General features: G+C 53.2%; 7 protein-coding genes across 7 annotated transcripts; 3 read left to right on the top strand and 4 right to left on the bottom strand.

Annotated features, from left to right (window-relative positions):
* Window positions 1-94: 94 nt before the first annotated feature.
* erg6 (sterol 24-C-methyltransferase) lies at window positions 95-1,341 on the bottom strand (the record flags this gene model as incomplete). Its single annotated transcript, XM_041697070.1, has 3 exons — window positions 95-989; window positions 1,042-1,076; window positions 1,138-1,341. The coding sequence occupies 3 exons, from the start codon at window positions 1,339-1,341 to the stop codon at window positions 95-97; spliced, it is 1,134 nt and encodes a 377-aa protein (XP_041562637.1).
* Window positions 1,342-2,119: 778 nt separating this feature from the next.
* On the top strand, window positions 2,120-3,271 carry slt11 (Pre-mRNA-splicing factor ECM2; the record flags this gene model as incomplete). The annotated part of the gene is made up of 1 exon (XM_041697069.1): window positions 2,120-3,271. One exon carries the CDS (start codon window positions 2,120-2,122, stop codon window positions 3,269-3,271), a length of 1,152 nt encoding a protein of 383 aa, XP_041562636.1.
* Window positions 3,272-3,858: 587 nt separating this feature from the next.
* Window positions 3,859-4,388, bottom strand: MZM1 (LYR motif-containing protein; the record flags this gene model as incomplete). The annotated part of the gene is made up of 3 exons (XM_041697067.1): window positions 3,859-3,953; window positions 4,065-4,244; window positions 4,313-4,388. 3 exons carry the CDS (start codon window positions 4,386-4,388, stop codon window positions 3,859-3,861), a joined length of 351 nt encoding a protein of 116 aa, XP_041562635.1.
* A 466-nt stretch (window positions 4,389-4,854) lies between these two features.
* Window positions 4,855-6,338, top strand: APUU_80751A (putative ribosome associated DnaJ chaperone Zuotin; the record flags this gene model as incomplete). The annotated part of the gene is made up of 3 exons (XM_041697066.1): window positions 4,855-5,007; window positions 5,093-5,233; window positions 5,289-6,338. The coding sequence occupies 3 exons, from the start codon at window positions 4,855-4,857 to the stop codon at window positions 6,336-6,338; spliced, it is 1,344 nt and encodes a 447-aa protein (XP_041562634.1).
* Window positions 6,339-6,969: 631 nt separating this feature from the next.
* On the top strand, window positions 6,970-8,294 carry APUU_80750A (putative acid phosphatase; the record flags this gene model as incomplete). The annotated part of the gene is made up of 2 exons (XM_041697065.1): window positions 6,970-7,158; window positions 7,209-8,294. The coding sequence occupies 2 exons, from the start codon at window positions 6,970-6,972 to the stop codon at window positions 8,292-8,294; spliced, it is 1,275 nt and encodes a 424-aa protein (XP_041562633.1).
* A 113-nt stretch (window positions 8,295-8,407) lies between these two features.
* Window positions 8,408-9,959, bottom strand: APUU_80749S (aldehyde dehydrogenase family protein; the record flags this gene model as incomplete). Its single annotated transcript, XM_041697064.1, has 4 exons — window positions 8,408-8,521; window positions 8,580-8,991; window positions 9,039-9,511; window positions 9,558-9,959. 4 exons carry the CDS (start codon window positions 9,957-9,959, stop codon window positions 8,408-8,410), a joined length of 1,401 nt encoding a protein of 466 aa, XP_041562632.1.
* A 757-nt stretch (window positions 9,960-10,716) lies between these two features.
* APUU_80748S (dienelactone hydrolase) lies at window positions 10,717-12,362 on the bottom strand (the record flags this gene model as incomplete). Its single annotated transcript, XM_041697063.1, has 3 exons — window positions 10,717-11,585; window positions 11,635-12,072; window positions 12,125-12,362. 3 exons carry the CDS (start codon window positions 12,360-12,362, stop codon window positions 10,717-10,719), a joined length of 1,545 nt encoding a protein of 514 aa, XP_041562631.1.
* Between the last annotated feature and the right edge of the window lie 629 nt (window positions 12,363-12,991).

Genomic DNA, 12,991 nt, shown 5'->3' with positions numbered 1-12,991 from the left:
ACACACAGAATGGAAGAGAAATAGACAATTATTAAATATGATAGACCGCCTGCACATGCAAAAGATGCTGCATAGTCACTGTACATTCATGCCCTTACTCCGGCTTTTTTCCAATCATGAGATACATAGGAGTGAACAGTTTTTTTTCACCACCGGCAACAAGGCAGTCGGCGGCCAACGCCAGACTGTCGGCGGTCTTTTGTGTACCCCGGGGGAAGAGCTTGAAGGTTTCCATGAAACCGACGAAACGGTGAACGAAGCCACGGCCCCACCATGTCATCCGGGCAATGGTGAAGAAGTCCCAAGGCGAGGTCATGTGCTTGAACGAACCAGCAAGAGGGTAGTACCAGGGGATCGCATCCGGGCGATCAGCCAGGTCCTCGTGGTGGAGCAGCTCGAGGCCAGCGTCCTTGATGGCAGCCAGGCCCTCGGACACCCTGACCATGTTGGAGATACCGTCTCCCTGCTCAATACCAAGACGGATTGTGCGGTGCTCGGGGTTTTCGTTGTCGTACTCGTCGGTCATGAGCCACTCGTAGACACCGAAGATACCACCAGGCTTGAGCACACGCTGGATCTCCTTGTAGACACCGACGAGTTCGGGCGCGTGGACAGTAGCCTCGATGGCGTAGACAGCGTCGAAGGAGTTGTCGGGGAACTGCATCTGCATGAAGTCGCCCTTGACGAAGCTCAGCTTGTCGCTCAGGCCCTCACGCTCCGCATAGCGGGTAGCACGCTGGATCTGGTAGTCGTTGTTGTTGAAACCAACCACGTTGGCATCGGTGAACTTGACAATCTCGCGGGCAGGACCGCCAACACCGCAGCCAACGTCAAGCACCTTCATGCCGGGCTTGAGACCCATCTGGTGGGCGAGGTAGTGTTCGTGACGGGCGATGGCTTGGTAGAAGGGCTCTCCGTGGGCAAAGCGACAGAAGTGGAAGGATGTACCCCATCCGTACTCGTAGAGATCGGTAGCAAGGTTGTAGTAGCTGTACCAGGTCAGTTTTATTTCTCTCATCTTTTCCGCAATCATAAACATACTGTCGGGTCAACGTGGCGTACTCGGCGCGACGGGCCTATTCAAACAAAAGATTAGGATCATGCGACAGCCAAGGCGCATTAGATGAAGCAACATACAGCGCGAGTCTCCTCTGTTTCAACCTCAGCAGCCTTGTTGTCCCAGTGCTTGAAGTACTCGTCGACAGCGGCCTTCTGAGCAGCAGCGCTCTTCTGGCGCATGGCAGCGAAACCACCCTGAGCCTCGGCGGAGGAACCGTGGAGAGCACGGTTGAAGTCAGCATCACGCTGGTGGTTTTCCAACTCTAGAGCGGAGGGAGCCATTGTTGAATTGAAGATTGGAGTGCGAAGGAGAAATTGGTTTTTTGTTAAAAAGGGGGGAAGCGGGAGAGAGCCTCAGGGAGTCGGGGATGGAGCGAGAATTGAAAGAGCACAACAACGACTGTCGGCTCGCAGATTGATGGTCTTTATAACCACGAGAGAATGACAAGACAACCTGGAGTGCTTGGAAGAGAACGACAGGGAAGAAGCGAAGAATGTGAATACGCAGTGAATACGATGGATGGACGGACGAAGAGAAAGGAGGTGATTTTGAGATCCGGCTTTTTGACTCTGCCGCCCAATCACGGCTGCTGCTCAGGGGAAGCCGACGCAGCCCGCTAGCTCCATTGGGGCTAGTATGGGGTTGATCCGAAAGTCCCTGACAGTTGAGGCATCAAGCGCTAAAGCAGTTTACACCGTTGCGGTATTCAAGAGCACGGCTCAGCAGTTAGCACGCAATACGATTGTCTCGCGTGGTCCGGACTGGCTTGTAGCCGACCATCGAAAACTGGAAACGGGAATATCCTGCAGCCTGCAGGTGGGAATTATCAAACATCGTATTCGATACGACAGATCTTTTTTCCAGGACCACCGCCACTGCCTGAGGCCCAGAACCTCCAACTTTTCATGTGAAAAGTTTGTTAGGTAATTCAGCCACATCTGCGCCACACCGTCTACACCAGCCACACCCATTCAACTATCGATAGTTAACTTCAGGATTCATTATTCATCATTTGTCTCATCAACTGTCTGGCTGTCACTCCCTTCCACAGCGGCCAACATGCCTCCTCAAATCAAACAGGACCTTAACCGGTCAGGCTGGGAGTCTACTGACTTTCCGTCTGTCTGCGAAAACTGCCTCCCCGAGAACCCCTACGTCCAGATGCTCAAGGAAGACCACGGCGCCGAATGCAAGATCTGCACCCGTCCCTTCACCATATTCCGGTGGAAGGCCGACCGCACTGCACGCACCAAACGCACGAATATCTGTCTTACTTGTGCTCGACTGAAGAACTGCTGCCAGTGTTGCATGCTCGATCTCTCGTTCGGCCTCCCGATTGTCGTTCGCGATGCCGCGCTGAAGATGGTGGCGCCTGGCCCCGAAAGTGGGATCAACCGCGAATACTACGCCCAGGGCCACGAGAAGGAAATTGAAGAAGGCCGAGGTGCGGTTGAGGAGTACGAAAAAACAGACGAGAAAGCTCGCGAATTGCTTCGGCGGCTTGCAAATTCCGAACCATACTACAGGAAGCCCAGACAGCAGCTCGAGGCGCCGCAAGAAGACGGAGAAGAGAAGGAAACTCCGACAGGCGCGCCGGTTGTCAAGAGCCGATATGGGAACGCACCAGGACCTGTACGGACAAGTGAGAGCAGAAGAGGCACAGCACTACCCGGTCGGGGTGGCCGAGGAGGTGTGCGCGGCGGCCGCGGAGGCCGACCATTCCCGGGCACTGCGCAACTGCCACCATCGCAAGAAGACATCCTCCCGCCTGCGGACCCGAATATCACGTCTCTTTTCGTTACCGGTGTTGAAGACGACCTCCCTGAGCACGCTATTCGGTCATTCTTTGTTCAATTCGGCCAGCTCCGGTCTCTAATTTGTTCCCACCGTGCTCATTGCGCGTTTGTCAACTACGCCGCGCGTGAGTCCGCCGAAGCTGCCGCCCAACAATGCCAAGGGAAGGCTGTCGTTCAAGGCTGCCCTCTTCGCATTCGGTGGGGTAAGCCCAAGTCGTTGGATAATATGGACCGGGAAGAACGGTTGAAGTATGCCCGTGAGGGTCGGCAAGCCGGAGGTCTCGCGGGGACTGGGGGACAGGCAACGAAGGCAATCACAGCAGGGGCTGAAAAGGAAGAGCAGCCACGCAACGTGGCCGTTGCGCCCCCTCCTGGTAGTGGCGATGTTCAGTACTCCAGTTTGTCTGGTGATTAAATATCTTTTTATTCATTGCGTGGATATGGTTGCTATTGGACTGGGGGCTTCATGCCATTCGAAGCGGGCGTTATTGTATGTATTCTTCTAAACATTACTGTCATGAATACCCAAAATTAGGAAATAAATAGCATTCAATCAGAATTACCCGTAAAATTGTCGTGTTCTCGAGTGTGAATAGTAGCCAACAGTCGTAGAAGTAATTATATATTTCGAACATGGGGCCACCATTGTGAATGTACCAATAATTTGTTCTTTTAGATACGATGTTCCCTCGCTTTGACCGATACCGTTTGGCATTATTCTCTTTCATGGACCTACCATATATTTCTTCGGCGTGCTCATACCGACCATGGTCCAATCCCATCACCACCTACTTCATTTGATGCAGCTGTAGTTTGTACAATCTTAAATTCTCGAATCGAGTCAATTCTATCGCTATATAAATGTCCCAAGACGCCAAAGGAGAGAGAAAAGGTGGGTATACTATAATACAACTGCCCACATGCAATCAACCAATATTATACATCGCATCGCATCGCACATCGCACTTATAGGTAAGAGGCCCTCATACCACCCCAGCCCAACTATGACGAGCAAGGCTTATCGACCTTGACGCTCTGCCCTCCAACCTTAATCGAATCGTTATCGCCACGCTCAATGTCTTCGTGTATGCGGAGTTCTAGAAATTCAAGCAGTCATATTAGCTTCCTTGCCTTGCCACCCATCATCTCCAAGACTGAGGACGTAGCCCTCCCACCTCCAATTCACCAAAAGAGGTTGGAATACGTACCCCACTTCGCACTCTCATCTGCCTCCGCATCCCGTGCACCCTGCACGATATTGTGGCGCAGAATATTCGCAACCTCGACGGCGTGGTTGATCTGCATGGGCGTGTCTATGCCGAACCGGCGGTGCTTTTCGAAGTTCTGGCGCGCTTCTTGGCGTGCGGCGAGGAGGACCCGGCTGTCATCTGTTGCAGTAAAAGTAATCAGTGTACTGTTCGGTAGAGCGTGTTTGTTGTGCTTGGACAGGACTGACTATGGAATGCGATCCGGGTGGCGCGGAGGACTTGTCGGTAGGCGCTTAGCGCGGAGACGGCGGATTGTGAGGCCATTTTTGGTTTTGAATTGGACTGTAGGCTCCCTGAATATAAGGATCTCTGTGGAATTGGGTATTGATCTGGTGGCGGTGTTGAGGTTATGCCGTTGTGCCGGTTGGGATGTTAGGGGCAATGTGGAATCAATGTCTACAAGCGGGCTGAGAAATAAGACAGCAGGCAGATTTGAGACGAGCGTTAGGTTAATCCTCAGAAAGAGATTAAACACAAGGAGCTAGGCAGTAGGTTCGTAGAAGAAACTGGAAGCCGTCTTGATGTCCAGCTCGGCTCTCGATGACCTCCGAAACACGCAGTGGCTGATTGGCCGGATAAAAGGCGGCCGACCGAGGCAGAAAAAAATATCGTTTGCCCACTCGATTTTCAGCCACTGTTGATCTTCGTGCGAAGTCTATCTCCTCCCACTTTTCATCCTATAATTCCATCTTCTCGAAGCGCGAGTCTATTCATCGGCTTCATTTGCAAGATGTCTTCCGCGCAGGTCCTCAACGTTACTCTCCCAGCCTTGTCCGCTGGCTGGAGCGCCGACAAGGACTTCAAGGCTGTTGGCAAGGTCTCTGCTGCTACCCAGAGGAACCTCGAGCCTGTTGGGCCTCATTTCCTGGCTCACGCCCGCAGAGTATGTTTTCCGAGTGCTACCAATTGGCTTCTGAGTTATTTGGAGGCTTCATATTACCTTGAATGCGGGGCTAATAAACCAACAGTCGCGTCACCACCGTACTTTCTCCGAGGATGAGCGTATCCAGGCTCAGCAGAACGTCAAGAAGACCGAAGATGACGAGGATGATGAAATCTCCGAGGATGAGGATTCCATGATGCTCCAACGGGATGCCAAGGACTGGAAGGTATGATTTTGAGTTTGCAGCTTGGGCAATTGAATATATACTAATAACTTCATAGGGCCAAGACCACTACGCAGTTCTCGGCCTCACCAAGTACCGCTGGCGGGCGACCCCCGAGCAGGTCAAGCGTGCTCACCGCAAGAAGGTGCTCCGTCACCACCCCGACAAGAAGGCTGCTCTCGGCGACCGTGACGAGAACGACAGCTTCTTCAAGTGTATCCAGAAGGCCACCGAGATTCTGTCCGACCCCGCCAAGCGCCGCCAGTTCGACTCCGTCGATGAGGCCGCCGATGTCGAGCCTCCTAGCAAGAAGCAGAGCCAAAAGGGCGACTTTTTCAAGCTCTGGGCTCCTGTTTTCGAGGCCGAGGGCCGCTTTTCTAAGATCCAGCCTGTTCCTCAACTAGGTGACGACAACAGCACCTTTGAGGAGGTTGATACTTTCTACAACTTCTGGTACAACTTCGACAGCTGGCGTACATTCGAATACCTTGACGAGGATGTTCCCGATGACGGCGAGAGCCGTGACCAGAAGCGTCACGTCGAGAAGAAGAACGCCAACGCCCGCCGCAAGCGCAAGACCGAGGACATTACCCGTCTGCGCCACTTGGTCGACGACTGCGCTGCCCTGGACGAGCGTATTAAGAAGTTCCGCAAGGCCGCTCGTGCCGACAAGGACAAGAAGCGTCTCGACAAGGAGGCTGAGGCCAAGCGATTGGCCGAGGAGAAGGAGAACGCCCGTCTTGCAGAGGAGAAGGCCAAGAAGGACGCTGAGGAAGCCGCCAAGGCTGACCGTGAGAAGGCAAAGAAGACCAAGGAGGCCGCCAAGAACGCTGCTAAGAAGAACAAGCGTGTGCTCAAGGGATCCGTCAAGGACGTCAACTACTTTGCTGAATCTGGCGATCCCTCTGGCAGCCAGGTTGACTCTGTCCTTACGGACGTTGACTTCATCAACAGCAAGATCGACAACGAGGAGCTTGCGTCGCTGGCTGAGCGCCTCACTGCTGCTGGCAAGGACGTCGCAGCCGTCAAGAACGTGTACACTGAGGAGTTCAAGAGGCTGATTGGAGCTGGCAAGGCCAAGGAGGGCGAGGCCAAGTTCTTTGCTTAGATTAGTTAACGATCCACTTCAGATGTTAGACATGCACGGTGCTTAGAGATAGACTACTGTGTGATGAGCGGAATGAGATTCATGAATCATTGCTTGCATTTTTTTTACTGCACGTACAGAGTAGATTATGCCCACGAGGATAAGCATTGCCAATCTCCGCCAATACAGGCTGCGCATGCTTGGGAAGCTTGTTGGTGCCCGGGGGGGTGGGTTCGCTCAGTCGCCGGGTTGTCCACAGTCGAGTCGGAGGCCCCCAGCCCCGCACGTGGGCGATGGCCCCCACCCGCTTCCTGTTCCTTTCGCGATACAACTTCCTCGTCCACTCACTAAGCATCGACCTGCAACGTGCAGCTCTCCGATCTCCGCGCGGTGGAACACTCGACCTTTCGCGAAGCCCACGATGTAACCAATTGCGATGGGGGTATTGGACGGATGTCAACAGGCAGCGATGAACACGCGAGTGAGCCGTAAGCGATGGGGGCTGCCAGTGCCAGCAGCTTTGGCTCGCTTTGCCGTCTCCTAGAAGCTATATAAAGAGCGATGATCCCTCGATGATCTGTGTCTTTTCTCCTGCTAACAGGTCTTTGACACCGATCTTCACCAATTGTTGTGAATCGAAGCTCCCGGTGCCATGTACTCCAAGACCCTTGTCACCCTCCTCGGAGGTTTGTCCCTTGCCTTGGCCCAGACCTCCTCTGAGCAGACACCTTCAGTAGCTGAGATTGAAGCTGCTCGGGCTACCGTCAAGCCCTACTCCCCTGTGACCAATGTCCAGGGCAAAACCTTTTCCCGCTTTGTCAATATTTGGCTCGAAAATACCGTATGTACCCTGTATACTATACCTCCTAGTGCCATACTAACCTAATCTAGGACTTTGATGTCGCCGCCAACGAGAAGCACCTAGCCAAGCTGGCCAAGAAGGGTCTCACCCTTACCAACATGTGGGCAGTCACCCATCCCTCGGAGCCAAACTACTGCGCCTCCGCCGGTGGTGACACCTTCGGCATGGACAACGACGAGTTCAACCAGGTCCCCACCAACGTCTCCACCATCGCGGACATGTTCGACACCAAGAATGTCTCCTGGGGTGAGTACCAGGAGCACTTGCCGTACCCGGGATACCAGGGTTTCCGCTACCCAACCTCGGGCGACGACGACTACGTGCGCAAGCACAACCCCATGGTCCTTTTCGACTCCGTCACCGAGGATGCCACGCGCCTCCGCCAGATCAAGAACTTTACCTCCTTCTACGCCGACCTCGCCAACCATAGCCTCCCCCAGTACTCCTTTGTCACCCCTAACATGACCAACGATGGCCACGACACAGACATTGCCTTCTCCGGCACCTGGACCTGGGACTTCTTGATTGACCTCCTTGACAACGAGCACTTCATGAAAGACACCCTCGTTCTCCTAACCTTCGACGAGAACGACACCTACGAACTCGGCAACAAGGTCTTCAGCTTCCTGCTCGGTGGCGCGGTCCCTAAGCAACTCCTCGGCAAAGAAGACAACACCTTCTACACCCATTACAGCATCATCGCCTCTCTATCAGCCAACTTCGGCCTCCCCAGTCTCGGCCGCTGGGACTGCGGCGCAAACCTGCTCTCCTTCCTCGCCGACAAAGTCGGGTACACAAACTACGAGGTCGACACGAACAACCTCTACTTGAACGTGTCGTACCCTGGTCCTCTGGCTAATGGCGAGTACGCCAAGCAGACCTTCGACTGGCCTGTCCCTGCCACCGAGGGTAAGTGCTCTGGTGGGCATGGAATCCTGGACGTGGTCAAGAAGACGTATGCCGGCTTGAACGCTACACATGACTACTCTAGCCCTGTGCCGTTCGATGTGAAGACAGGTAACAGCGTGGGTGTCAAGTACAGCCGAACGCTTAAGAGTGGACAACGTGAGACTCATGTTACGGGTAAGAAGCCCGCGACTTCCCGCAAGCCGTAAATGTTTCAGTAGTATGTATGAAAGCCAGACTCAGAAGACTGTACGGATGTGATGCAGAAAATTAATGTTATGTTATGTTATCTATGAAGTATATACTTTTAATATACGGTACCTTAACCGTGAGTCTGTCGGATGTGGAAGCTCTTCAGCTTGTAGAATGCATCGAAGGCCTGCGGGCCAAGCGAACAGCCTAGACCCGAGTTCTTCCAGCCAATCCACGCAAGGTCCTATAGTAAATTTTGTCAGCAGGCCTGGAATCAACTTGAAAAGATAAAGGGGACGAACCGGGCTAGGGAAGTCGCAACGGTTGATGTAGACAGTTCCGGCTTCAATACGTTCAACCAACTCCTCTCCTGCCTTGATGTCCTTAGTCCACACGCTAGCAGTCAGACCGTAGTCGCTGTCGTTCATCAGCGCCACGGCCTCGTCGTCAGACTGAACCTTCATGATTGGGATGACGGGGCCAAAGGTCTCGTCGCGCATGACGCGCATGTCGTGCGACACGTTGGTGAGGACTCTCGGGGCAATGAAGCTCCCTGAGCTTGGTAGGTTCTCGAAGGTGGGGTTCGTGGGCGTGGAGTCAACTGCGCCGCGAGACAGGGCCTCATCAATGTGCGATTGAACGCTCTTGACTGCTTGGCTGGAGATTACTGGGCCTGTAGTAGTTGCCTGGTCGTGGGGGTCGCCGAGCTTGTAGCTGTTTAATTGTTAGCCAAGACCAGCGGTGCAGGGGACGAGACGTACGTTGCTAGCTCCTTCTGAATCTCAGCCACAAAGGCATCATGTACATCAGCATGTACATATACACGCTCAATGGCGCAGCAGCTCTGGCCGGAGTTGAAAACGGCGCCGTCAACAACATTCGCGGCCGTGTACGCCAGATCCGCATCGGCGCGAACGTATGCCGGGTCGTTGCCACCGAGCTCTAGGTTCAATGGCAGGATTCTACCTGCAGTTGCCTGGCGAAGACGGAGACCTCCCTGTGTAGATCCGACGAAAGAGACCAGCTTGATCTGGGGGATCTTGACAACCTCGTCGAAGACCTCCCAAGCACCGAAGTGGACAACTTGTAGAACGTTCTTGGGCAGACCAGCTTGTTCGAAAAAGGAGGCCAGGCGTTCTCCAAACAGAGGAGTCTGAGGAGAGGGACGGAGGATGACAGTGTTTCCGGCGAGGAGCGCAGGGACGAGGGCGTTGATGGTGATCAGATAGGGGTACTGCTTGGTTAGCTTCAGCTTACAGCAAATCGCTCGGAAGACTCACATTCCACGCAGTTGCGAGAAGCACTGGCCCAACTGGAACCTTCTTGACATATCTGTTGAATCCAGTCTCCGCCTGTCCGGGAACGCTCTTGAGCTTATCCTCTGCCAGGTCAAGGAGGTAGTTAGCCCGCTTGCGCATCGTGTCAATCTCGCCACCGATGTAGGAAACTGGACGGCCCATTTGATCGGCAAGTTCTTTCACAAGGGTTTCCTTGTTGGCGTCGATTATCTCCAAAGCCTTAACGATGATGGCTTTGCGCTCGGCGAGGGAGAGCTCCTTGTAGGTGCGGAAGGCATCTTCGGAGACCTGGGCGATTTGGCCGATTTGGTCGAGAGACTGGCCAGGGTGTTCGAAGATGACTTTCCCGGAGGAGGGCGAGATGGTGCGGACTTGGTTTGTCATTTTGGGATCTATACGGGGCGTTAAGGAGAGAAAGGCTGGTTGTAGAGGGGGCGACGGAGTGACGACGTCGGCGGTCGTTTAAGGCGATAAGAAGTGGGGTAGTGAAGCCTGAGGTATCAATTGGATCAGCATGGCAAGGCAGGCAATGCTCGAATTTGAATTACTTACCTGTTCAATTGGGCTTGTGAAGACAAGATAAAGCCAGCGTCTTTGACAGGAGGCAAATAATTTTGAGCAGTGGGTGGTTGAGCTGGAGAGTTCCTGGGTGACCTCAGGTTGCCCCTCTTCCCCGCACCGCCACTGTACATATACACATACATAGTCCAATAGCCAGTTACCTGGATATTGTTTTCACGAAGAGGGTCTGACTATAGAGTTTTATTCTCCATGGAGTTTATCCGATACTGCGGTAGAACAAACCTGAGGACCATGTATCTAGACTATGTTGCTAGAGGCCTCGTCACTGGCACGATGCGAAAGCAGTTTATCAAAATCAGTAAACGGCGTAGAAGTGCACTAATCATTAATTATATACGGAGAATTGATATGATTCTCAATGCCTTACGGAGACCTGATAAATATAAACGAATAGAGAAATAGATTAGATGCTATACGAAGACATGGCTAAATAAAGTACGTCGTCATATTATAAGTGAATGCAGGTGGAAAGACATCGACAAAAGGGTATAAAGGAACGAAAGATCGAGCATAAGGCGTTTTGCGGAGTCGCTGTGATCACCTTTTGGGCCCTGCATAATTAAAGTTCCTCTTCCTGACCTTCCTGACCTTCCTTGACTTCCTCGACATGACTCTTTTCATAATTTTGGGTGCCGCTGGTCTCTCTGGTCTCTCTAGTCTCTGTGGTCTCTGTAGTCTCCATGGTCTCTTCTCCATTCTCTTCTCCGTTCTGGGCACCTGCCTGTTTTCCCTTGTTGGGGCTCTCTGTCTCCGTAGCCTCCGTAGTCTCTTCTCCCTTCTCTTCTCCGTTCTGGGCGCCTGCCTGTTTTCCCATGTTGGGGCTCTCTGTCTCTGACTGCGGCACCGGAGACTGCAGTTGACTCTCCGTGGCCCTACTGCTCTTACTCTCTCTTCGCTTCCTCCCGCGGATGATTAACCGGTTATGGAATTCTGGCTCATCGACCTCCGGGTCCTCGTTGAGGATTCGGCGAGCCGACTCCCGTCCGATGACTGGCAGGCGATCGACGCCTTGCACGCCCTGGGGAACGAGCTTCGGGTCGAGCAAGCCGACCTGGACCAGGACACTTGCCTGGTCCCAGTAAGTGTGTTCGGAGTATAGCTGTTTAGCGCGCAGGCTGACGATGCTCACTATGACGATCTCTACTCTCTTATTGGTTGGAGGGACTCCCGGGAGCATCCACGGGACTTCCTGAGTATGCTCGAAGGAAATGTAGATCTCATCCACCACACGATCGGCGCCTGTAGTTCGTGAAATCAGACGCAGGCGCATTGACGGAGGGAGCTTTTGGAGGAAATATTTGTCATAGAAACGACGGAGAGCGCGCGCCCCGGTTCCACCGCTAAGGGTTGGTGCGTATGTGACGGCAGGAGTGAGGTTCTTGGTGTAGTGTTCCATAGTATCGTTGAGGTCCAGAGAAAAGAATTTGCCTGTTGTCCGTTAGTATTGGCTATGATTCCCAGTGGAGTCCAAGCATACCCTGCAAATGCTCCTCCCAGGCCTTTTCCAAATCCCTGTCCTGTCCATAAGCTCTCCGCAGGACCTCGAGCGATCGAGTGAATGCAAGGTCTGCATCTAGCCGATTATACTCCTCCTGGTCCACTTCGGCGAAGCCCGGCTCGGATTCAGAGTATGTATATGCGCGGTGTCCGATCTCAAGCTGCTCTCCCACCCCGATTCCAGGGTCGATCTGCCTCGTTGATCGCTTCTTTTTACCTTGCAGGCCCAGTACTGTCGGTGTGGTGATAACGTCGATGACCTCGCCAGCCAGGTGCGTCAGGATGCGCACCGTCTGCGGGTAGCGCGACCGTGTATTGGGGATGCTGGTAGGGTAGTAGCAGACGAGCGCACACAGGCGACTGACGTTGTTCGGTTTGAGATAGTAGTCCAAACAGAATGCGGCGGCGTCACCAAACGCTACAAGGATTAGAACTTCCATCCAGAAATAAGGATGGCGTTAGTTGCTTACCTATAACACCATAGTTGTCGCCAACACCGAGTCCCTCTTTGACGGCCGTCAGGCGACGAGCGTACTCCTTTTCATCCTCGCTATAAGGGACGTATACGACGTTAAATCCCTCCTTCAGCCAGGCCTCGACGAAGTCACCATCGAACTCGGGGGTCTCGGCAGTGATAATGAGGCGGGCGTTCTTGGAGTTCGTATAGAGGAAGCCGCCGCTCGGGGCGTTGATGGTTACCGAAGCCATGGTATATCAAGTGGAAGTTGACATAGACTTTTCCCGCGAGAGGGAGTTGTTCCTGGAGGAAAGTTTGGAACAACGTGCCAGTTAAAAAGATGGCCATCTACGTCACCCTGCAACAGGCGAAAATACGTCATACTCGTCATTTCAGCTCGGCCTACCCATCAGACCCTCTGCTATAGGCGGATCGTCGCGCTTAATGAGTTTAATCTCAACACCCCCAGTATCAAATCTGGTATCGAATCAGGTATGTGCAAATTGCTTTGCCTTTTATATACTAGTCTTGTGTCTTCAAGCTGTCGCCCCGCATTCCGACCATGGTCCGTGTCTGCGCTATGGGTGGCAAGTATAGTCCGGATGCAGCATCGTGATCGAGTGAAATTCATCGCCTATCCTCATCATCATGATGATTCCTCGTACTCATTCACACAGAAATTAATATAGATCGGTATCATGCCTTATCAGTTGTGAAACGGGCTAGAAGGTGACTCCGCACACATACCAGTACTAATTGAGAAGTTTCGACCTCCCGACCGAGAGCTGTCTAGACCCACGACAGACACTACACAATCTCCTCCCGTCTTTTATCAATGGCCTTCCCTTCTTCTTTTTCCTTCCCTGCGGCCGCCTAGGTA

The sequence above is a fragment of the Aspergillus puulaauensis genome, chromosome 8 (genome assembly GCF_016861865.1).
Source record: "Aspergillus puulaauensis MK2 DNA, chromosome 8, nearly complete sequence".
Taxonomy (NCBI): domain Eukaryota; kingdom Fungi; phylum Ascomycota; class Eurotiomycetes; order Eurotiales; family Aspergillaceae; genus Aspergillus; species Aspergillus puulaauensis.
Note: the sequence above shows the minus strand (reverse complement) of the source record. Positions and strands in the feature narration are given on the sequence as shown.